At 36.8% G+C, this 25,912-nt stretch overlaps 1 protein-coding gene across 1 annotated transcript in view; it reads left to right on the forward strand.

The window, feature by feature from the left end:
- The window catches only part of dcp2 (decapping mRNA 2), a 37,358-nt gene extending 16,216 nt beyond the window's left edge, over window positions 1–21,142 (forward strand). The window contains exons 5-11 of the mRNA XM_072281396.1: window positions 220–372; window positions 1,452–1,564; window positions 1,870–1,980; window positions 5,183–5,321; window positions 8,064–8,171; window positions 18,757–18,808; window positions 18,930–21,142. Coding sequence (XP_072137497.1) covers window positions 220–372; window positions 1,452–1,564; window positions 1,870–1,980; window positions 5,183–5,321; window positions 8,064–8,171; window positions 18,757–18,808; window positions 18,930–19,105 — 852 coding nt within the window. The 3' untranslated portion in view covers window positions 19,106–21,142. The remainder of the gene's footprint in view (window positions 1–219; window positions 373–1,451; window positions 1,565–1,869; window positions 1,981–5,182; window positions 5,322–8,063; window positions 8,172–18,756; window positions 18,809–18,929) is intronic.
- The last annotated feature ends 4,770 nt before the right edge of the window (window positions 21,143–25,912 follow it).

Here is a 25,912-nt window from a genome sequence, read left to right on the forward strand (position 1 = left end):
AAGCAATACCAACTTTAACAAGTATGAGCTTCCAAATGTAAATCTTAACTGTTTTTCAGAGGATGGAAGATAGGGATGACTAAACAGGAAAAATATTCTAATTTGTTGCCTTAATCTGATAGACTTAATTTTAACTACTAATGAAAATCTGTTATATGGCGTATGATTAAATTTGTGCATTTAATTTCACATTTGACTGTCGGTATTACTTGTTTTTAGGTTCTGGAAGAAACAGGATTTGATATAAGAGATCGCATTTGTAAAGATGACTACATTGAACAAAGAATCAATGATCAATTAGCTCGATTATACATAATACCAGGTGTTCCAAAGGATACAAAATTTAACCCTAAAACAAGAAGAGAAATACGGGTATTTGAAACTTGAAAATTGAAGCCTGGCTGGCAGTCTCATAAGTCAATTACCTATTTGTTGTATTGTATAGCTTGTTTGTAAAATGTTATCTACATATCTATTATTGTTTACATCATTTGTAACCCAGATTAGATCATATTGTGTATGATCGATAACATATTGGCCCCATGTTATGAATGGGTTCTGTTTTTACAGATATCAATGACCTAATTCTCTCCATAAGTCAGAAGGTAGAAAAAAATCACACTGTAGTAACTATTCTTCCATGGTATTGTAATAAATGACATATCTAAAACTTGTAAGAAAGAACAATTACTAAAAGTGGAGGGTGGGGGGAAACTAGTTCTGCCATTTGTAGGAAATAATTTTTTGTATGTGATTTGGGCTTTGAATGTAATTATATTAGGGAACTCATTCGCAACTGGACACTCACATAAGTTGGGTGTTCATAACCTGGTTAACAGCCTACATCATGAAGATGATTTATTCAAAAATTATGCAAGCTTTTGGAATTGTATTTCATGCCAAGCTTTCTTTGCTACTTGTGCTTGATTACCAAAATCACTATTTTCTACTTTTTTCCCGTATATTACTTTTTCGTAATTTACCCAAAGTTTCCATGTTTTCAAAGACATCTCTTTTGACTTCCCTGTATGGGCCTTTGTAGAAGTTTCAATTTGTAAGTAATAACTTCACTCTGAAATCTCATACCTACCATAATATCTGTTCCTGGTATCCTTGTGTGCAATTTTTAAAATGCTCATCTGTATTTCATATTTCACCACATTTTTACTTCATCTTGCACAGTGATTGAGCTTCCTTACTTGCATTCTTTTCTGACTGTTGCCTCATTTAAAGTGACTGCCTTTGGCCAGTATGCATTTGTGCTCCACCTATACTCAATTCATCTGTTTTGGATATCTCCAAACATATATAAACTGTACCTTTGGTTTTATCTCTGCATCTTGTTTCCTCCTCTTTCTGTCCAATCCAACTAACCCGTATTATAAGGCAGCAAGGTGTTATTCTGTAGGTGAAAGTGTTTTAAGTTTTTAAAATTCTGCCTCTTTTTTTAGAATATTGAATGGTTCTCTATTGAGAAGTTGCCATCTCATAAGAACGACATGACTCCCAAGTCAAAACTGGGTTTAGGACCCAATAAGTTTTTCATGGCTATTCCATTTATAAGGTAAAGTTGAATACATAACACTCTCTTTATTCCTTCAAAAGGTAATTTATGATTTTTGTTGCAAGTTGAAGATGCATGTTGTTTGAGGTAGAGAGTGTTAATCCAGAAGTTAAAATCCCATTTTTATTATTGGATCTGAGTATTAGTAGATCATTATGCTACACCAAATTAGTGCTAGTTGGTTCATTTATAATAGTATTCTGTTGCTTTCCAAGTTTAATAAATCTTGTTGGTGTAGGCCTTTCATTTAGACATAACTTCTATTATCATCTTGTATATTTTAAGTAAGCTTGTTGTTTCTATAGGCCACTTAGAGATTGGATATCAAAGAACTATGCAGATTCTTCAGATAGCGATGGACTTGTATCGAATAGCACAACGCCATCTAAAACTTTATTTGAAAGGATAAATGCAAGGTGAGTGTCATAGTACTGAACTCTAGTCCCCATTAGTAGCAGCCTTCCTATCACAAACACACCTGTAATTTATATCCTTTGCTTTCTATCACTAAGCCAATTTCATATTCAGTTCATTATCAGAAGTAGGTTTAATATCACCAGCATATGTTATGGAATTTGTTAATTTTACAGCAGCAGTACAGTGAAGTACATGATAAATATAGAGAAAAAACCTGAATTACATTAAGTATATGTATCTCTATTAAATAGTGCAAAAATCAGAAATAAAAAGTAGTAAGTTAGTGTTTATGGGTCCTTTATAACTGCATCAATATGTTGTGGCCAGATTAGGTCCTCAAGATACTGACACCCAAGAACTTGAAATTGCTCACTTTTTTCAGTTCTGATCCCTCTGAGAATTGGTTTGTGTTCCCTTGTCTTACCCTTTCTGAAGTTCACAATCAGCTCTTTGGCCTTGCTAACATTGAGTACAAAGTTGTTGGTGCGACACCACTCAACTACCTCGTATATCTCACTCCTGTACACCCTTTCGTCACCATCTGAACTTCTGCCAACAATGGTTGTATCATCAGCAAATTTAAACTATGCCTAGCTACACAGTCATGGGTATAGAGAGAGTAGAGCAGTGGGCTAGGTGCACATCCTGCTTTTGGCTTTATATTTTGACCACTGCAAAGTGGGTACCTTGCTCAATGTTTTGCTATGTAAACCCCTCAAACAAACTGCCTCCTTTGGTTCTCCTTGTTACCACTCCAAAATATAATCAATCCAATTCGTCAGACAGGAACTTCCCTCAATAAATCTGTGATGACAGCCCCTAAGATTCAAACCATCATTTGGAATTGACTCCATTAATTTGCTCATTGCTGGTTAAATTAACTGCCCTGTAACTACTGTTAATTCTTTCTTCCCCTTTGATATAAAATTAGTAGTCCTTCAATCTTGTAGCACTGTTCATGAAGCTAGGAGAAATGAAACATTATGGTCAGAACTTCTGCAATTTCTTCCCTTGCTACTTTAATAGCCCAGATGATCTACAGCTATGCTTGACAGTTTACTAGACCTTTTAGTAATATTTCAGTGTCTATCCTCTTAAGTATTTCACATATATTATCCTTCTCAATTACAAGGTTGGCATCATGTCCTTCTACAGACAAATGACTCAAACTATTCATTTAAGAATTTCACCCACATTCTTCATTCCACCTAGAAATATTTTAGTCCTTGATAGGCATTACAATTTTCTTAAATGGCTGTTGGATGTAAAATAAGAAGGGTGTTCATTCATGCATATTCTTTACCAGTATCATTAAAACAAATACAGGTTTCCCCCACCATCCGAAAGTAGATCGTTCCTATGAAACGGTTCGTAAGCTGGAATGTCGTAAAGTGAAGAAGCAATTATCATTAATTTATATGGGAAAAATTTGTGAGCGTTCGTAGACCCCAAAATAACCTACCAAATCATGCCAAATAACACACAAAACCTAAAATAACAGCAACGTATAGTAAAAGCAGGAATGGTATGATTAATACACAGCCTATACAAAGTAGAACTACTTCTCCGCAATCATTGCTGCACTGTTCTTCGTAGCGAAAATCTCACGCAAGCGCTCTCCAGTAACCTTTAAGCTATGAAGCTGCCAAATCGTACCAAATAACACCTAAAAATACACAGCTGCTAAAGTAGAAATAACGTATGTACATTGTAGTATCACTTACCGGAATTGGGACAGCACTGAGCACACTGATGATGGTGTGTTAGGCTGAGTCGTCGGAGGTTGGGGTGGTGCAGTGGCCCCCACCCTCCGGGCCGCCGACCGATATCGATTTGCAGAGAATGCAGCGGCAGCCGGGACGCACCCAGCACATCTTTAAGAAAAAAGCCGAAACAAACAAGCTAATTAATTAGGTGCCGGGCTGCATTCTTCATGGATTGGTATCTGTCCGCGGCCTGGGGGTTGGGGTGCTGGGACACTGGGGATCAGGGCAGGCAGCTCATCTTCTTCTATGTCTGTCTGTCTTGATGTCGAAGGTCGACGTTCGTCGTCTGCTGCGGAAGGCTTGCTTGACTGCTTAGCCTCGCGCATTTTTCTATCATTCAGTTCTTTGAGAGCACTCAAACCATCCTGCAAATATACCCTAAACTGAAGTACCCTTTCAAAATTAAAGTCATACTTTATCATTGCAGCGAAAATCTCACGCAGTTGCTTCACGTTCAGTCCGTTCAGTTCCTGGACGACTTCACTTTCAGTCCGTTCGCTACTGCATTTGGTTTCAATTGTTATCTTTTCCTCTTCCAATTGCATCAGCTCTTCATCTATCAGTTCTTGGTCACGGGATGCCAAAACCACTTCAACATCATCTTCGTCAACTTCCACAAGCCAAACTCACTTTGTCCTTACTTCATTCACCATGATCGAAACGCTTCATTATGTCTAGTTTTACGCTAAGTGTAACACCCTTACGAGTTCTTTTAGACTTTTCCGATACCTTAGAATTCATCTTGCTAATGGCTGCACACAGGCACATGTTTAAGCAATGCCGGCTAGAATGCTGTTCCGAATCCGGGGGAGGGCGGCTGCTCGGGGCGCGCGCTGCTCTTTTTGCGCGCTGATTTTTTTCGTGCGCTGCCTTTTTTCGTAACTGAAGACACCTTCTGTTAGTGAAAACAGGTAACTAATGTAGGTCTTTCGTAACAGTGAGGTTTTGTAAAGCAAATGTTCGAAAATCGGGGGACACCTGTAATCTTATTTGCATCTCATTGTGGAACCTGTTGTGTGCAAGTCAGCAGTTTTTCCCTGAATCATGTGGCATGGATTCAATTTGTAGTGACCAAAGTACAGCTTGAATAATATGGTGATCTTGTATTTTTTCGAATTTTAAATAGAAGACTTAATATTTTTTGTGGCACTTGTAAGAGGGCTATTGCCAATACATAGAACTGCCTGCACTTTAAATTTGACATGATATTGTTAACTCTTGCCACAAAAGAAAGATAATATCAGTTTAACTCAATTGTATAAGTACTTCTGACAAAACATTTGAGAAATTGGCAGTGAGTAACTGAAATGTTAGCTACACGTGTTTGTGAAGGGACTCCCCATTTCAGCAGACTAACATGTTAAAATGTGCAAATGTTGAACAACCATGTTATCTTTATCAAATGGATGTTCCATAAAATCTTAATGTTTGCTAGATCAAGAGTTCGACAGAATCAGCAGTTAGTTGATAGATTTACAGGAGAACAATGGGCATGCTCAGTTAAACACAGACCACAGCAGAAGGCATTCAGTCAAACCAATCAGTGTGACCCTTTGGAGACAATGAAGAGTAAGGTAAGAGACTAATATTAACTTTAGAGAATTTCTGGGAGCATTATCCATGAGAAAAACAAAGCTTTTTACTGATTATGTAGCAAAAAGTTGTAGTTTTACAGCCAGATAATCTCGGATAGTTTAATCTAGCATAATTCTTGCTCTCATATCTTATGGTTTTGAATGTTATGGGGAGAAGGCAGGAGAATAGGATTAAGAGGGATAATAAATCAGTCATGATGGATTGGTGGAGCAGACTCGGTGGGCTGATTGATGACCATGGATTCTTGCAATCACTGACAGCTTTTCTTGTAAATAGTTTTTTTTTCCCAAATGAATACTTGATACATCCAGATTGGATGGTTTTTATTGTGCCTCTGTAAAAATGAGTGAGTGTTAATTGGGGATGTGCTCAATTTCCGTAGCCTCCAGAGTAAGTAAAGGAACTGAAGTGTGCTTTCTTGGCCAGAGTGAAAACACAGTTGGACCAAGACAAATAGTTTACACTTGGGAACTTGAAGCTCCCAACCTTCTCCATCTCAGCATCATTGATACAGAGAGGGTTGTGTAAAGACACAGAGAATAATTACTTCTTTTTCATTAAGAGCATTTGAAATTGAGAGTACTAAAATGGAAATACTCTAATGATCAAATGGATTATATGTCAAATGGTGAACAATGATGACGGCTTTCAAAAATATTGCCATGATACCATCCATTGACAAGTTCATTATCATTTTCATGTGCTAATTATGAATGTAGAAACAATGCTAAATAGGAAGAGGCCCTAATGGTTTAATCAGACTGTCCCATATAATTGTAATATCTTGTAATTCACAATGCGTGCATTTTCCATTCCACATGATCTGAGTAAGATTTAAAAACATGGATCATCCTGGGAAATTCCTGTACTACTTAAGGTAGCCAAAATTTATCAGGGTCTAAGTAGTATTTGTAATTCTCTGCATAATTCACCTTCTATAGAATGTCTCTGCAGTTAGAGATTCAGCTCTCAAGTATTGACATTTACCTTGTTTGTTCCAAAGATACATTGATCTCTAAGAAAAGAACCACGTCCTCACATCTTGGCCTTTTATTGCTTATTCACTTGAAGCAAACTGTCCATTCAAACAGCACTTATATCTGGTTTCATCTTATAAACTATAATCGAATCACTCCTTGCATTATGCTTTTCCAAAGTGTAATACTCCAGAATCTCAGGTCCAATTTATTACCTGTGATTTATTGAATACGTCTTTTCCTAAACCCTAATAACACCACTATCATCAAAATTTACCCAATTCAAGTTTATTTTTGTCAGACCAAATAGTATGATCAATTGTCCTATGTATCCCACCCCTTTTTATTTCCTCCAATTATTACTTCAACTTATTCTTTATGAATCCTCTTGGTGAAAAGTCAGATCTTATTCTTCCTTCTTTAGTGTTTTTTCATTTGTATTCATCATTAAATCTTGACTGTGCAAAATGCTATATATTATTAATTAACATCATTTGCTAGTTATGAGTTCATTTTCTCTATATATCAGATACTCCTGAAGCACAACGGGCATTATCCTCTGTCTTGACTGTGGCCGAAATCTTAGCGTCAACTGAAAGTTTGCCTCCATTTGTAATATGGATATGAGTAGAAAAGAGAAACTGTCTTAACAACAAACCCAAGAAAATCTGCAGAAGCTGGAGATCCAAAGCAACAAACACAAATGCTGGAGGAACTTAGCAAGCTAGGCAGCATCTATGCAAAAGAGTAAACAGTCAACTTTTCGGGCCGAGACCTTTCATCAGGACTACAAAGGAAGCGGGGAGAGAGTTAGAATAAGAAGGTTGATGTGGAGGAAGGAAAGCCCTTTTTTTTTTGAAGAAGTTGGACATCTCATTAGTTCTGGAATGAAAAACCTCATCCTGAGACGAGAAGGGAATGGCATTTTTACAAGTGAGAGGGTGGGAAGAGGTATAGTCCTGATTGCTGTGAGAGTCAGTGGGTTTATGAAAAAATATCAGTAGATAGACTGTGTCCAGAGATGGGGACAGAGAGATCTCCCCACCTTCTTAGTCTGACTTCTTCCCCCTTTCCTTTTCAGTTCTGATGAAGGGCCTCAGCTCGAAACATCAACTGTTTATTCTTTTTCATAGACGCTGCCTGGTCTGCTGAGTTCCTCCAGCATTTTGTGTGAATTGCCATAACAATGATCCCTGTGGTTCATCACTGGTGATCAGTGATCAAACTGGTGACCAATATCCTTAAACTACTTCCCACCACAGGTTCCATCTTCATATTCATCTCTCGGGGGAGGAAGGGCTTAGCTATTTGCTGATGTTAGTCAAATTAGCCTATTGTTATTCACCTGCTTGTATCTTCAAAAAATGGAGACCAGTTAACTAGCTTTCAGTTGCAGGAACCATTGCAAAATGCAGAGAACTCCAGAAATATTATATTTGAAACAATTTAACAGTAAGTGTACAACCTCAGTAATGATTCTTGGTTAGATGGCTTCTTTTTGCTAAACCATTTTCCGGTATCTGATTTTTTTCCAAAAGCTGGATATCCATTCAATTTAATAAGAACAGCTATGTCATGAACCATACCATGAAATGTTACCTATTGAGTCCTTAAATTTGACAATTATTTGAAGCACTCACTAAGTATCTCTGAGAAGTGTAAATTCTGTTTAATACCCTATAGATGAGGAAGTAAGTGATTTTATTTATATATTTATATTAATTTTCATGATTTTTATATTAGTCACATAATATCAAAGGTAATGGCAGGAAACAGCACCAAGACACTCCAAACCAGAAAAAGAAGTCCAATGGAATAAACAATCAGCAGGCCAAACAATATCAAATATTGGTGAGTTTTTTTTTGCTATATATTAAATGAAATGTAAATAATCATGGAAGAAATTTATTCCATTTGTTTTTGAACATAAAGGCTTTTATTCTTAAGAAACTCGGGGGAATAACTTTATTAATGATACTAATTTTGGGTCACTTCTAGTAGAAAACTGCAAAGCATTAAAAAAAAAAGTTCTTGAACGATGCTATTTTGGTCTGTATACCAAATTGTTAACGTTGTTTATTCTTCATTAAAAGTCCTGACTCTGACACTTTGACCCAAAACATTAATTCTGTTTCTTCTTTCCACAGATCTTGCTTGATCTGTTGAGTAACACTCACAACACGCTGGAGGAACTCAGCAGGTCGGGCAGCATCTGAAGGGTGCTGAAGGGTTCTGGCCCGAAACGTCGACTGATCGTTTCCACGGATGCTGCCCGACCTGCTGAGTTCCTCTAGCATGTTGTGAGTGTTGCTTTAACCCCAGCATCTGCAGATTATTTTGTTTTTTGATCTGTTGAGTGCTTTTAGCATTTCTGTTGTTATATCAGCATCTGCAGTTCTTTAAATTTTTCATTTCATTTGTTGATAGAGTGTTCTGCAAATGCAAAGACTGTAGGCAATTTATTTCATACGTAGCTAAGATTTAGTTTCTGAAATGGCAGGACAATTTTTGCAGCATAGCAGTTGTTGATGTGGAAGGCAAATGTGGCAGACAGATTGGTACCTACATTGGAGTCCTGACGAAGGGTCTTGACCCGAAACATCAACTGTACCTCTTCCTATAGATGCTGCCTGGCCTGCTGTGTTCACCAGCAATTTTTGTTTGTGTTGCTTGGTGTATGCTTACAGGTTTTTTTTCTGACAGATACCGTTAGTTATTGTCTAATATCCAAAACTAGTAGTTAAATGTTAATGCAATTCATTCCCAAATGTTGGAATGTTGCTTGGGTCATTCTGTGAGTGAGCTCTGACTGCTTCATTTTTTTGAAGATTTTTGAAGATTTTTGAAGAGCTCATGAATGAAACAGAAAGCAAAAAACTTACTGATACTGTTAATTTTTAAAAAGAAAGCCAAATAATTAAAAACATTGTTTGCTGCTTGTCCATACTGTTTTCATCTGCTGCTGTCTACCACCACCACCCTACTTTCAGCTATTCTGTTCTGTTCTTCTTTTGGCTTTGTCTTTAAAAAAAGTAGACTCATCCACTATAAGTCTGCCAAATGCAGTTAAGGCAATTATTGCAACAAAAGAGATTCTGGCAGAATGCCTGATACAACTTGTAGGTGGAAAATGAAGATTTATTTGTCTCAAGATGTCCAAAGTGAAACTATGTCTGAACTAAACCCAGCACAGGCCATTGAAGTGTGGAAGCTTTCTGCAACTGCCCTTTTGGCATCATGATTGAAGAAGATATGAAGTAAATGGGACCCCAGTAGATTGGAAAGTTATGTTACATGTTTTCTATTTGCCAAAGGTGAGACTTGATGTTCAGTGATTAAATTAAAAGGAAATACAACTACTTACAAGAGTGGGAGTGGCAAATTCTTAGGAAAGAAAATGTCCTGAGAGAGAGAGTTTCCTATGATAAAGTGTAAATATGCCAAAAGAAAATATCAAAGTAGAAGTTTAGAAAACAAGGTTTCAGAGGAAGCCACCTTCTTGGGATGGTGAAGGTTGTAACAATAGTTTCTTCCAGAGTTATCTGTTAGAAGAGAATCTTGTGTGAGTTGGGTTCATGGGGCGGGGGTATCAACACCTATACTAAGAGGGCATTCATAATTTTTTAATTTTATTTTTATTTGGATAAGGAATTCACAAATATCATGTACTTTTTTCACACATATAACCTTTTCCATTTTTTTATATGTATAAAACTATAATTATTTATACATTCTTAAGTACACATTGAGATGATATAAAGGGAAATTAGACACTTAAATAGATAATTATGTACTATGGTAATTCTAATCTATTAGGCTAAGTAATGGTATTAGTTGTTAAGAAAAATAGTAATAATAGTTTCCATATAACTCTTCTGGACCATTTCCACTGGACCAAAATGTTGTATGTAAGCCTATGTAACAACCATTGTAGGTGTTTATATCCTAATTTGTTCATGCTTGCTCCTGCCCGCAGACATAATTATCCAATCCCTATGTACTTATTTACTTAATTTTTTCATTTTTTATCCCTTTCCCAAATCTTTCCCTTTACTTGTGTTAATTCTCTATTTTCCAAAAGAAAACAAAAAAAAAAGACATTTAGACTAGGGGTACTTATGTTAGCAATATTACTGTGTTGATGAGAAGAGCAGTATAAATCATTAGGAGAGTCATTTAAAGTCTGCTCGCATTGGGGTTATATATTCAATCCATTTATTCCAGATTTGATAAAATTTTTCTTTTTGAATTCTCAGGGAGTAAATCAACTTTTCCATTTTAAATATTTCCAAGATAATTTCGTGCCAATCTTCTAATGTAGGTGGTATTGGATTTAGCCACTTCCTAGTGATTGATCTCTTACTTGCCGCTAAGAGGGCCTGCAGCAACTTTATATCTTCCTTCTGTTCAAGAAACAATACATGCCCCAAATAGAGCGTCTCAAAGTTCAGAGGTATCTGGGACCTAAGTACCTTAACTAATGTTCTATGGATACCTTCCCAATATAGACTTAATTTAGGGCAATCTCAGAAAATATGAAAATGATTTGCCTCCTTGGAGCCGCACCTTCTCCAACACGTCACGTTGGTATCCTTATATTTTTCCTGATATGGGGTCTTGAAGTATCTTATAACGTTTTTCCAACAATGTTCTCTCCAAGTCAAAGAATTAGTCGAGGACCATTGAAAGCTGCAGATTTTCCCCCAAGCCTCCTCTGAAAGTACCAACCCTGCTTCTTTCTCCCACTTCTCTTTAATATACAGTGTATTTACATTTTTAGCATGGGAGAGTGCATTATATAATCCAGAAACTGATTTACTAGGTATTGAACTGCAAGCCGAATTCAGAATCTTGAAAAATTCTAATTCTACTGTTGATAGGTCTATATATCTACAACTCTGGTTAACATAGTTTCGTACTTGAAGGTACCTAAAAAAGCCATTGTGTTCTAGGCCATGTTTGTCCTGCAGGATTTGGAAACTTTGTAATACTCTTTTATCTAAAAATGAGAGGTAGGTTGTAAGACCTTTCTTTATCCATAGCTCAAATCTTTTATCTCCTCTGTTGGGAAGGAATTCGGTATCATATGCACACCATCTAAAGAGTTTTAACATGTTATTAATTCCACATGAATTAACCACCTTCTGCCATACTTTTAATGTAAGATTTATCCAACTGTTTTTAAATTTTTCCAACTGGGTCATCAATCCTTTGTCAGCTATTGAGGCCTGTAGAGGAAAACTGTCAACTAATCCAAATTCTATTTCCTTCCATCTAGCCTTATATTCCCTATTACACCAATATAACAGAGGGGTTATCTGTGAGGCATAAAAATAATTTCTCAGGCAAGGAAGAACCATACCTCCTCCTTCCTTCCCTAACTGTAAGGTGTTATATCGAATTCTAGGTTTCTTTCCTTGCCAAATGAAGCGGGAAATCCATTTGTCCCATTCCCTGAATTGATTATCATCCACCTCCACCGGTAAAGTACGGAAAAGATACAATAACCGAGGAAGAATATTCATTTTTATAGTATTTATCCTCGAATTTAAACTTAAAAAGGGGATAAGATTCCATCTATGCATATCTGCTTTTATCTCTGAGATTAATGGTCCATAATTTACCTGTGACAGTGTTGAAAGATCCTTCGGCAGGGTTATTCCTAAATATTTTAATGATTTATCTTCCCACTTAAGATCGTATGTATCCTGCAATTTTTTGGATGGTGTATAATTTAGGGACATAACCTGAGTTTTCTTTACATTTATTTTATAACCTGATATTTTCCCAAAGTCATCCAACAGTGTAAACAATCCTATAAATGATTTTTCTGGTTCAGTCAGATAGACCAAAACATCATCTGCGAATAACGCCACTTTCTGTTCAATCCCTGCCACCTTGATACCTTTTACGATTTCGCTCTGTCTTATTAGTTGGGCAAGTGGTTCAATATATAGCGCAAAAAGGAGAGGAGAAATTGGGCATCCCTGTCTCGTGCCTCTCTCTAAGATGAAGGAGTTAGAGAGGTCCCCATTTATCTTAATTCGGGCTGTAGGGCTGTCATATAGAGTCTGAATTACTTTAATAAACTTTTCTTGAAAGCCGAATCTTCCTAACACTCTGTATAGGAATGCCCAACTAACCGAATCAAAAGCTTTCTCAGCGTCCAATCCTACTACCATTGTCTCTGTCTCGTTCTTATTAACCTGTTCTAATATATGCAGAGTTCTCCTTATGTTGTCCTGTGTTTGTCTTTGTTGAATAAATCCAATCTGGTCTAAATGAATTAGGCCAGGTAAAAGCTTTTCCAATCTGCGCGCTAATATAGATGTAAATAGTTTGTAATCTAAATTAAGAACACTAATTGGCCGATAATTGCCACATTCTAGTTTATCTTTACCCTCTTTAGGAATAACTGAAATAATCACTTCTCTCCAGGAAGGTGGAGTTTCTCCTCTCTGCAAGATCCAATTAAAGGTGTTAAGTAGTAATGGGGCTAACTGTGTCTTCAGGGACTTGTACCACTCTGAGGTAAACCCATCAGAACCCGGGGACTTTCCAGCCTTTAACCTAGAGATGGCCACATTCAGTTCTTTGACAGTTACTGGTTCTAATAAACTTTCATTTTGTAAATCTGTAAGTTTAGATAGATCTAAAAAATTCAATACACTGTCTATATAGGGCTCATTGGAGGCCCGGGGTTGGGAGTACAGCTCTCGATAATATGTTTCAAAACTCTCTTGAATTTTCCCTATTGTACTCTCCACAAGCTTTGTCTTTGGATTCTTTATTTTATGAATTGTATTGTCTGCTTGTTGTTTTCGTAATTTATATGCTAATAATCTAGCTGATTTACCTCCTACTTCATAATTCTTTTGTCTCAGGTAAAGAAAATTTCTTTGAGTTTCCAACGTATAAATATCGTCAATTTCACTTTGCAATTTCCTAATTTCCTGTTTTCGATTTGAATTACTTTTGTTGCTATCTACAACTTGAAGTTGTTTTAATTTTCCTTGAAGGTCTGCTAATTTTTGTGCATTGATTTTTTTCATGTGAGTGGTAATGGAAATAATTTTCCCTCTCAGTACAGCTTTCAATGTATCCCATAAGATCACTGGTGATGTTTCTCCCATGTCATTAAGGTCTCGATATTCTTTGATTTCTCCCCTTAATCTCTCCATTACTTTCGGGTTATTGAGTATATGTGAGTTTAGCCTCCATAGTGTTTTCCTCATTTTCCTTTCCAGGATTAGAGACATAGAGACTGGGCTATGATCCGACAGATCAATTGTTGCAATATTACAGTTTTTTATCCTGAGTCTATCTGTATTAAAGACAAAGAAATAGTCTATCCTTGAATAGGCTGAATGAGGGAAAGAGTAATGTGTATAATCTTTACTAGTAGGGTGTAATTCCCTCCAGACATCTATAATTCCCAACTCCTCCATCAATGAATTCATTTTCCGAGTCAGAGATTTATTCTGAGTAACTATTCTTGAAGAATCTAATACAGGATTTAATCTAATATTAAAATCCCCTCCACAAATTACTACCCCTGGAGAACTGACCATTAGGTCAAAAATGTGTCTATAAAATGACCATTCACAACCTGGAGGCGCATAAACATTCAGCAATGTTATTTCTGTACCTTCTATTTTTCCTGTGATTTTTACAAACCGTCCTTCTTTATCTTTAGTCTCTGAAATATGTTCATAATTAAGAGTACTTGATATTAAAGTAGCTACCCCTCTTTTGTGACTCAATTTATATGATGAATAAAATACATGCTTAAAGCCCATTCTTTTTAATTTTCCATGTTCAGATTGGCTCATATGTGTTTCCTGGAGGAAAGCTATTTGTGCCCTCTCTTTCAATTTAGACATAATCTTATTTCTTTTAATTGGATTCAAAACCCCATTAACATAATAGGAAATTATTTTTACCAATTCAGTTTGCATTTTTCTCTAGTAGAAAAAAAACACTCTCCTTTTCTAACCAAACAGTAAGCAATCCCTTTTCAACGGTAAACCACGACATATAACCACACCCTAGACATTTTTGAACGTGCAACATTTGAAAATTTTTCCCAACTTCCCACAGTGAGGCCTGAGCACCGACCCGCCTCAGTTCAGATGGATAACCTCTATCTTCACCCTGTGTCAGAGCGCCCTCAGCAGTTTGAATAATCATAGAGAATTTTCTCCTATTTATGTCTCAACCATATTGCTATCATTCAAGTTATTCCGCCTAGTTTATTTTCAGTTACCAGTTTTCATTTTACCTTTAAGTCCGATTTACTCTTTTCAGTCATTTCTCTTAATTAATCTGTATTCTTTAATTAATCTGTATTCTTTGTACATTCGCGTCTGAATATTTGCAGCTTTTCCTTGTAGTTTGACACTCTGGTTCAAGTGGAGCGTCCTCGCCCCACTAACTGCCACGACTTCTGCCAAATCCTCTCCAGTAGCGACTCCGGTTGGGTGATAACTTTAATAGGTAGTCCCCGGTCCGCCAGGTCCAACGTTGCCTCCCCCACTGTAGCGTAAATTTTTGTCCCTTCGTCGTAAAAGACTCTCAGCCGAGCAGGATACAGGGTCTGGAATCTGATGTTGTTTTCCTTCAGGACTCTCCGTGTTTCCGTATATTCCTTCCGTCTGGCAAGAATTCCCGGTGCGTAGTCGTGGTCTAAACTGATTTTATAGTTGTTCCACATGAAACCTTTATTTTGCCATGCCCTTTTAAGCACCTCTTCCTTCGTTCTGTAACTGAGAAATCTGACCAGAATCGATCTGGGCTGGGCACCTGCCGGAGGCTGTGGTGCCAACGCGCGGTGAGCCCTTTCTATCTGTAGGTCTTTTGCGGCCGGTATATCAAGGTTCTCTCTAAGCAGCTTCTCTATGAAGGGAATCATCAATCCAGGTTTTCCTTCGGGAACTCCGTAAATCCTCACATTTTCCCTTCTTGAGCGGCCTTCTTGATCTATTAGTTTCCACTGGAGCTGGTCTTGCAGCTTCAGCATTTCTGCTATCACTTCCTCGGCGTTTTGTAGCTTCTCTTCAATTCCAACAATCCTCGCTTTGGCTTCATCTATCTGCGAGTTAGTTTTTACTATTTCTCCTTTAATATCTTCCAGCTGTTTGCTGTTATCTTGTCGGAACTCGCGAATCTCTCCGAGAATCAAAGACAGAGTCACCGATTCCTCCTCATTATCTCCGTCCTGGCTTGCCGTGGGGGAGCTAGGCCCGTCGCCTTGCTGCGTCTCTTTATGTTTACCAGCCTTCGGAGCGGACTTTTTTAATCTTGTTCTTAGACATCATCCTTGCCCCTTTTATTAATATAGTTATGCAATATTAAGTATTTGTCTAAATTCGATTTTGGGGCAGTTTACCTTCTTTTTTGTCGAGAGACCTTTTCCTTACGCCGCCATTCCCTTGATGACCCGGAAGTCCGGCATTCATAATTTTAATGATCAAAAACTTGCTGCTGTCAGCTCAGAAGCCTGGTTCTACATATTAACTGGACTGTCATTTTCAATTTTTTCTTAAACAGGCCAGTTAATACCTATCTAATCATTCAGTTGCAACTGGAAATTAATTAATATTACCATTCCACAAGAGGACAGGGTCACTACTCCCTGATGAGTTAAATCCACTGGAACAGTTTGCACTGAGAGCAATGAAATAAAATGAGGAGTAAAGCATCAGTGTTGATACAAGAGAGGGGATAGAAACTAGTGAATGTACAAGTTATGGAAGTACAGAAACCCGTCAGTTGCAACAGAAAAATTCTAACACTTTGATGTTCAAAGGAATTACCATCATTAAACTGTTTACTTTAATTTTACTGGAGTTTACTGTTGATGAGAAGCAATGAGGGCAGCCCCTAGCTAAAAGAACTTGTCAGAGCTTTGATACCCTGCAACAAGCAATATTTTCTTTATGACTTCCTAAAGCTGTACGATCTTCAGGAGTGTGTAGAATACCCCACTTGCCCAGAGGATAGAGTAGCTTGCCTGCCCCAACTCTAAATATTAACTCACTTCATTACTGTTATAAAACATAGAAAACCTACAGCACGATACAGGCCCTTTGACCCATAATGCTGTGCCGAACATATACTTACTTTAGCAATTACCTAGGGTTACACATAGCCCTCTATTTTTCTAAGCTCCATGTACTTATCCAGGAGTCTCTTAAAAGACCCTGTCGTATCTGCCTCCACCACCATTGCCGGCAGCCCATCCCACGCACTCACCACTGTCTGCATTTTTAAAAAAACAACTTACTCTTGACATCTCCTCTGTACCTACTTCCAAGCACCTTAAACTGTGCCCTCTCACGCTAGCCATTTCAGCCCTGGGAAAAGCCTCTTGACTATTCACACGCTCAATGCCTCTCATCATGTTATATACCTCTATCAGGTCACCTCTCATCCTTCGCCGCTCCAAGGAGAAAAGGCCGAATTCACTCAACCTATTCTCATAAGGCATGCTCCCCAATCCAGGCAACATGCTTGTAAATCTCCTCTGCACCCTTTCTATGGTTTCCACATTCTTCCTGTAGTGAGGTGACCAGAACTGAGCACAGTACTCCAAGTGAGGTCTGACCAGGGTCCTATATAGCTGTAACATCACCTCTTGGCTCTTAAACAATTCCATGGTTGATGAAGGCCAATGCATTGTATGCCGCCTTAACCAGAGTCAACCTGCGCAGCAGCTTTGAGTGTCCTATGGACTTGGACCCCAAGATCCCTCTAATCCTCCACACTGCCAAGAGTCTTACCATTAATACTATATTCTGCCATCTTATTTGACCTACCAAAGTGAACCACCTCACACTTATGTGGTTTGAACTCCATCTGCCACCTCTCTGCCCAGTTTTGCATCCTGTCGATTGATGTCTCATTGTAACCTCTGACAGCCCTCCACACTATCCACAACACTCCCAACCTTTGTGTCATCAGCAAACTTACTAACCCATCCCTCCACTTCCTCATCCAGGTCATTTATAAAAATCACAAAGAGTATTAGATTAGATTCTCTGGTTCCATACACACTTTTCCACCGTCACACTTGATTGGTCCTTCTCTCATGTCTTATCTTCTTGCTTTTCACGTACTTGTAAAATGCCTTGGAGTTTTCCTTAATCCTGCTCGCCAAGGCCTTCTCATGGCCCTTTATGGCTCTCCTAATTTCATTCTTAAGCTCCTTCCTGCTAATTTACAGTTTAGCCTTGGAACGTTACATCTGCAAAGCACACAGCAGTAACTTGGCAAGGCTGCTTTAGATGACAGTTTGTAAATCATGACATCTACCACCATGAAGGACAAAATGAGCTCGTTATGTGAATACCATGACCTGCAAGTTCCTCTTCAAGCCATCCACAACTGCAGAGCCGCTAAGTGTAGTTACAATGAAAGCATCATGACTTCTACCAGCTAGAGGAGCAAGGGCAAAAAAAGAGGGAGCACTGCCAGGGTGGAAGTTGCCCTCCAAGCCACATGCTAACTTGATTTGTGAATGTATTGTTGTTCCTTCACTGCTGCTGGGTCAAGATCATGGAGCTCCTTCCCTAACAGCATTGTGGATATATTCACACCTGAAAGACTGCAGTGGTTCAAGATGGCAGCTCACCACTACTTTCTCTAGGGCAATTAGAGATGTTTGTGCTGTCCTGTCTGTGGCTGCAACATTCAGATATCTGATGTTAAAACAAAAAAAGGTACACTTATCTTCTCTTTGAGTCCCTTAATGTTACTGTGGAATTAAGTTGTACTAATGACAATTTTATTTATCTAATCTATTTGAGATGTAGCATGGAGTAGGCCTTTCCAACTCTCGAGCCACACCGCACAGCAACCCCATGTTTAACCCTAGCCTAATCACAGGACAATTTACTATAACCAATTAACCTGCTAACTAGTATGTCTTTTGGACTGTGGGAGGGAACCGGAGCAGCCAAAGGAAACCCATGTGGTCACAGGGAGAATGAATTGAATTTGGTCACTGGTACTGTAAAGCATTGTGCTATTTTTGGTACACCTTTATGTAGACAACCCATTGCAAGCTACATTTGTATGGCAATCCATACGATGAAGATTTTAAAAAGAATACAAATTAAACATTGAGCCTAAGTACCAACTTAAGAGAAATATTTTCTTTGACTTTGCAATTGTTTAAATAAAACTCAACAATAGTGTTCCAGATTTTCTGTTCCAACAGTAAAACAAGGCCACTCAATAATGGTTTACATTGATTTATTTAGGCATTTAACCTTTTGTTTTTTTGCTTTTGCTTTGTATTCCTGGAGCAGGCAAGCCACTTGTATTCCTGCCCCAATCAACTATTTCCATGTATTATATTTTAAAGCATCCTTCGTAAAATATCTTAATGACCATCTGCAAATGAATTTCAACTTCTTTCAAAAATCTTTTTCAGAAATCTGATAAAAAACTTCAGCCAAGACGACTGCAGGACAATTTTGGAATGGGTAAGATTGTGTAATTCTTTTGCAGTGTTACAAATATGTACTACTAGATGTAGAACTTGATATTTGAAACCTTTTTTATTCTAAATGTTTTATCAGTTTTAATCTTTAATTTCCTACTTAGGTGCAGTTTGTGAACTTTGCAGCTCAGATCAGCTCATGGAATATTCTGGGACATACAGATCAGGTTCTGATCTCTCTGATTCCTGCAATGGACACTCTGATTTTAATTTTTCATCCAATGCCTTTCTCAGCTTCAAGTTTGATCGAGATGCAATAATGAAGTGCTTTGACTTATGACTGAATGTTGGTCTTTGTGAAAGGATTAGAAGATTGAATGGAACATAGTTACAAGATCATTGAAGACTGGCTTTCGTGCTTGGTGTGAAAGGGCCCTAAGGATTTTAGAGATTTTTAAAAATATAGATTAACATATTGTCATGTTTAAAATAATTTGGTGTTTTTACACTATTACCTTTTCAGTATTTGGAATTGGCCATAAATTTTCTCAGGTGGTTCTTTCAACAGTGCAGAACAGGAGAACATATATTTAACTAGTCTTTCCTTTGTTCACATTCTTGCCTTATATTCTACCATGCTCTTTCCCTTCTCTTTCCATTTGGACTACTCTTTCAATTGAAAGCACTGACGGATACCTGTTTATTTTTCAAGTGGAGATTTTGAAAGACAAGGTTGTTGTGGATAATTTTATTTATGTGGTTTAATGAGTCTCAATTTTGGTGATATTCACACATGGTCCAGATACTGGGTATTTTTTTGTTCTCAGATGTACCTTTGTACAGTTTCTATTTTATTGTCCGTGTCGTTACATAGTGTTCAACTGTTTCCGTTTTACAGACTGTTCACTCCAGTTGTTCCCAGATCCAGTAGTCCAGTAGCATTGATAGATTTCTCAATTTATTCTGCAGCTTTTGGTGCTGTTTTAAAAATATTCCTCATTTTTTTTATACATTAATACCACAGAAATTAGTGATGATAATGAGACACTCACTACTGATTTTAAAATAGACCAAGAGATGAGAATGTAGCCTTTTCCTCTCTATCACTCAAAGGTCAATTGAGTAGTGAATTAAAACCTACAATTTGGAAAATATTATAAGAGGTAACTTGATTTATTAAAACCCATTGATTCAAGTGGCTATTGTTAATGTTTTTTTAAAGAAAACCACCTGTCTAGGTGTGTTTGTAAGAATATTGAAATACCTTGGTGATGTAAACTGATATTTTATGGCCAAAATTTCATCAGCCTTGATAACTAATAGGCAAGAATTTACCACATAGTTAGCTATACAATGCGGAAATAAGCTTAGTGAGATGAAGAACATACTTCTGAAGAATTATTTCAAGTTTTTCTAGTCAGTTCACCTATTTTATGGAGATACGAGATGCAATTGTGACTTTTATCCTATTGCAGGAGAAAAAATCTCGAGCAGCATAACATCATGATTTTAACGACATCAGTTGTACACTGCAAAACTAGTATTTGTCATATAAATAGTTTAATATAAAGTACTTTAATATTTCAAGTTTTAAGATTACTCAATTTGTCATACAAGTAATCTGTATGACATAATGCATTTGGATAGTACAGAAGTAATCAAATAAATTATGATGGTACACTCTTTGGTACAATATGTATCCTTTTTTATTAGTATTATATAATTTTTTATTATATCCTATGAACACAGGATTTTAAAACTTTGGTAGTATTATTGTAATAATGTGTACATTTGTTTATTCCATTTTCATTCAGTGGGAGAATTTTGACAAAAGATGTAGATTTTAGAATTGAGATTTTTAGCTTTAAAAAATAAAACCTATTTACATACGAATAGGTTCCTTGGGTTGGAATTTATTTTAAAAATGACTATGTGTTTACATTCTGATAGTGTTTAGTGCTATTAATAATTATGGATGCCACTTGCACCTTGTGCTGATTTTCTGTTTCATTTGCATAGGGCAAAAGGCAAAATTTGCTGTGAATTTGTGCGGTTGAGTCTTTTATAATTATAATTTCTGTCTAGCATGGTGGTGAATATTTGTGGCTCTGGTTGAGGTGTTTGATGTTGCAGCGTTCACCGAGCTTGGCAATTAGCTGTTAGATGTTTCATCACAAGTCGAGGTGACATCCTCAGTGCGCAGTTGTTGGTGTTTCTCTCTGGGAGTGCTTGCGTTTGTGTAGGCCACTGTTCCCTTGTCTCCGTCCCGATTGGATACCCCTTCAGTTGACCTTTAAATTCTATTGTCTTACTTTTCTTTGGTTCTTTGGCGTTTGTGTATGGCATCTATTTCGATATGTTTGTTTACGGAATTATCAGAAGAGAACCACACTTATAAAAATTCTTGTGTCTGCTTCATGCTTGCTAAGCGAGAACCTCCACGTTGTCCCAGTTAAAGTGGTGTCCTTTTTGGTCCTTATGTACCAAGATCAGTAATGGTGGATCTTGTCTCCATACTGCCAGTTTGTGTTTCCATAAATGAGTTGAGAGTTTATATCCTGTGTAGCCATCGTAGTTCTTGTTGCAGTCTCCACACGTGATCCTGTACACTACTTTGCCACACAACTCATTTAAGGGAATACGAACTGGTGGTATGGACACACAGTCTGCTATCGCTGATCGTGGTACACGAAGACTGAGAAAGACACCACTTTAACTAGGGACACTGCAGAGGTTCTGGCGCAAGCAAACCAAAGCAGGCACGTGAAGTTTTGGAAGTGTGATTCTTTTCTGATAACTCCATAAACAAACATATCGAAATAGATGTCATCCATGGGCCCTTAAGAGCCAAGGAGATGTGAACCAAAGGTCAACTGAAGAGGTAGCCAATTAGGACTGAGACAAGCGAATGGAGGCCTATAAAAGTCGAGACTCCCAGAGAGAAACACCAACAACTGCGCACTGAGAATGGTATCTTGACTGGTGATGAAATGTCTACAAGCTAGTTGTCAAGCTCGGCGAACACTGCAACATCAAATGTAATTTTTGATTAAACAATTGAAAATATTTTAAAATCTGAAGTATTTGCTAGTTATACAGTTGTAAATTCTTAGAAATTAATGATAAACTTTAAAAAGTATAGTGTACCTTTTGTCTCTTACACCAAGAAGAACCATTTTAAGTTTTAAACCTTGTAAATTTAATGTGGATTAACTTGACAATGGGGCATGGCCAGTTTGGTCATTAGAAACTGTATCTATTCACTACTTGAAACTCTGATAATCTAGTATCTAAAAATCCCAATGAATGAACATCCAGCTTGCTGTTTGTATACAAAGTTCTTGTTATCCACAGAAATTTGGAAACTGGGGTTGGGAACACTAGGAGTCCAAAGGGAAGATCAGATTGTAGGCTCAGCTGGGGGTTGAAGCTAGAGCTCGGATTAAGAGTAGTGGCCAAGGGCTAGGCTGCTAGTGGGGACTTGGCCTGAGGTCTGGGGACCTATAAGGTGAAACTCACCAGGTTCTGTTTCCCACTTCCTTTAAACTCAATAAATTCACTGGAAAAGTTCATGTTTCCTTAAAAACATGTGAATAATATCTAACAATGTTATTCTACCAAAATACAGAGGATGCCAGATTATTGGAATCTTACAATACTGCAGAAATCACAAAAACTTGATTGGCTTAATGTTCTGCATTTCTTTATATTGGTTTCACTGATCTTGACAAATAGCATTGGGAAGCAAGCGGAGGGCTAGACTAAGTTAGGGTAGGACGTAAATACACAACCAAACCACTCTAACTTGTAGGTTCAATACATGTGGTATCAGGAAGCCATATTATTGATTACTGAATTATTACTGATTGTTTTACATTTCAGAAAGATTTTGAAGTAAATGTCCTTCATACAAGGAGTTACATATCTGAATAACTAGAAATGTGATGGGTTGGACTGGATTTCAATGTTAGAAATGTTTCCTTCAAGTGCTGACTATTTAGAAAATGAGAGAAGATGCTGATATTAAGAGAAATTATGTTACCTCCTTTTTGTGATGGGTATGATTAGCAGTGGAACGGATTTATAGTGTAGATATTTTCAACACGGTGTGTGATATAATTAACATGAATCCTTGACAGACGTGTAGTAATTGTGTAGACAGACATTTAGTTAATTATTAGTACTATGTTTGTTTATTACCTTGTTGCAACTATGAGTAAAAATAAAATCACATAATTGACAAACAATAACATTGGGTTTTACAGAAAATGTAAAGTTGCTGTGAACACCCTGGTGTGTTGGAAATATTCTTCTTTGTATAATGAGATAATTTGGATGATTTTAGAAATTCTGCTCTGCAGTTTGTACCATTATATTTGTTCCTGGTGTTGTTTATGATGGCAATTAAAATGTAAACCTAACATTTAAATGCAAATGAAATCTATTGCTCCAAGCCCCATGTGATGTGGATAAGTAATCTGATCCCCTAACTGGACGACCTCATTTCTTTTAAGGATTTGTTGCATCACCCAGTCTCTGAAATTGACCATTTCTGATACGACATCTCATTTCTTTCATATTTGCATTGGACTGGGCAGAAATTACAACAAACAAAATATTGGAAGACTAAAGCCTTCATTTTTATTCCCTGTTAGAACTCTATTCCCTAATCACTTCATAAGGTTCAGCTGTTTGACTTCTATCTGCGCCTTGACAGTATTGTCTCAATTGCCAAATGGATTGCTTCATGCTCAGCTACAGGGCTCTGCCTCTGCCCTGCCTGAGTGCATCTTTGGCTGACGACCTCATCCATTTGTCTCTTCTAATTGACCTCTGAATGATGGCAAATCTAACAATACAGAACTCCCTCTCTATTGCACTGGAGAGTCAGCTGAGAATTTTGATTTGTGTGAGGATAGAACAATTGAGCTATATCTGATGTCCAACTAACAAACCAAACATCAGTTTTAATGTGTCACTTTGTGTGAAACAGTTTTTCATCTATCTTGGAGTCATTTCCAGTGAAAATGATAGGGGGTCATAGCTTTCCCCCATTTTGTGAAGAAAATGTATGCTAGTTTTTATTTAATTTGTTATGATAGAGTACTTTCAGTTTTAGTCATCTGTAGAAAATCCTTTTAAATATAAACCGATTATTTTGTAGGTAATTTTGCTAAAACATTAAGCTAAGAAGGACAGTTTGACATTTAATTGTCTTCATTAACAGTCATAAGGCAAATACGATACTAATTAAAGAGCAACTTTTTATAGGTCTTAATATTAAATGTGTAACATTTTATAAGGCTATCAAAATGCAAATATGCAGTAAAGTGTCTATCGGAAATTTACTTTTGTAAACTTTAACATGTTCGTTAAGCATATGTACAGCTCTGCAATGTATTTCTGCATCAGTCTTCATGCAATGAATATATTGCAGGGAATACTTTTTTTGTTCTGCTCTGCTAAGATCTTGATGTAACTTCAATATCAGTACAGAAATATTCAGATTAAACGTGTGTGATCATCTTTTTGGAAATGCCAGTGATTTGACATGGTTTCCCGCACTCTCTTTCAAAACTTAATGGGATCATGTTCCCTTTAATCTCATTGGATTTACAGGGAAGTTTATTATAATACTGTATCACATCATAAATGGTTATTAAAAGTATTAGGATATGAATAATATTCAATAGTACAGAAGGTCTGCTAGTCAAGCATGCTGAATTCATGGAATTTTACTGGATTTGGACACCAAGATTAAAATACTGGAGATGGTGGAAATCTAGAAAGATAAACTAAACTATATTGGAAAGACTCAGTAGACTGGGCAACATCTGTAGAGATGGTACCTGAATAAAGATTCTGTATGGTAATCTTTTTCTGATGAAACATTAATTGTGTGTCTCTCTCTTGCTGGATGCTATCTGACGATAATTCCAGCACTTTGTATTTCATTCTAGATTAGCAATATTCTCCAAATGTAAGGTAGTCTTGTTGCATATTTTTTAAAATGGTATTGGAACACAATTAGTCAGATGGTTGAAAAGCTCTTTTTGTAAAAAAGTGGCTTTGGTTAAATGAAATCAATTATATTGTCTTATGGGGATGAAGTACAATTTGCTGTAAACCTTCCCAAGTTACAATTAAGAACCATATCTGATTAGAAGACAGATTCTAAATTTGCTTTTTCAAGCGTATGTGCTTTCATTGTAAACATAGCTTAATGGGTAAAAATAATGACTGCTGTAGATTGCTTATGTAATTTAAGTAATGTTGGAAAAAAGAATGCAATTTGGGATAGGCTATTAAGCAGAGTAATCAATCTACTACCTGAGCCAGATAAATACAGTGGCTTTTCTAATTATATACTTGTTTACATCTATTTAATTACTGCATTATTTGGGACAAAAATTAAGTTTGTTATGGCTTTAAAATATTCCATAATGGCTAATGTGCCTGTAGAGGATTGCTGTGTCCATTCAAATTGCTTTTCATGCTGCATGTTTAATTTACATCTTATCTCCCTTTGCTTTCTGTAGATCCAAAATGATTTTTGCAAATGTTTTGATTTTAGTTGCATGATTTGTAAGAAATTTGTACAACAGAATAACATGAAAAAAACTAGAATTTGATTCACAGATGGATGATACTGTAGAATTTTGTAAAGCTTTGTCATCCAGCAGAACAATTCAAAGTGTTCGAACTTGTCTGCCTCATTTTTGTGTACTGATATTTGTAACATGAACCCTTCCTGATTTTAATAAGATAATTTTCAAGTGATTGAAGTTTGAAAAATAATTTTTAAAAATCAATATTGATTTGCTATTAGGGCATTTTTCATTGATGATGCATAAGTGCTTCTTTGCAGTCACCTTGAGTTTAGAATGCCATGCAAAATATCAACTGACAATGACATTCAATAATAGTATGTAAGATTTTACTTAGGATTGAACACAAAATGTATTCTGAAATGTCAAATATCTGTTGTGATGGAAATCCGTAGGTATTTGCAGTGGAGAATTGAGATGCACAAATATCTTAAGTTTTCATAAGTCATTATGAAGTGGTCCTTTTGAGTATAATCGTACTATATTTAAATTGATTATTCTTGAGAAAATTACTTGCATTTCAGATGATTTGTGCACAA

Source organism: Mobula birostris, chromosome 17 (assembly GCF_030028105.1).
Source record: "Mobula birostris isolate sMobBir1 chromosome 17, sMobBir1.hap1, whole genome shotgun sequence".
Classification (NCBI taxonomy): domain Eukaryota; kingdom Metazoa; phylum Chordata; class Chondrichthyes; order Myliobatiformes; family Myliobatidae; genus Mobula; species Mobula birostris.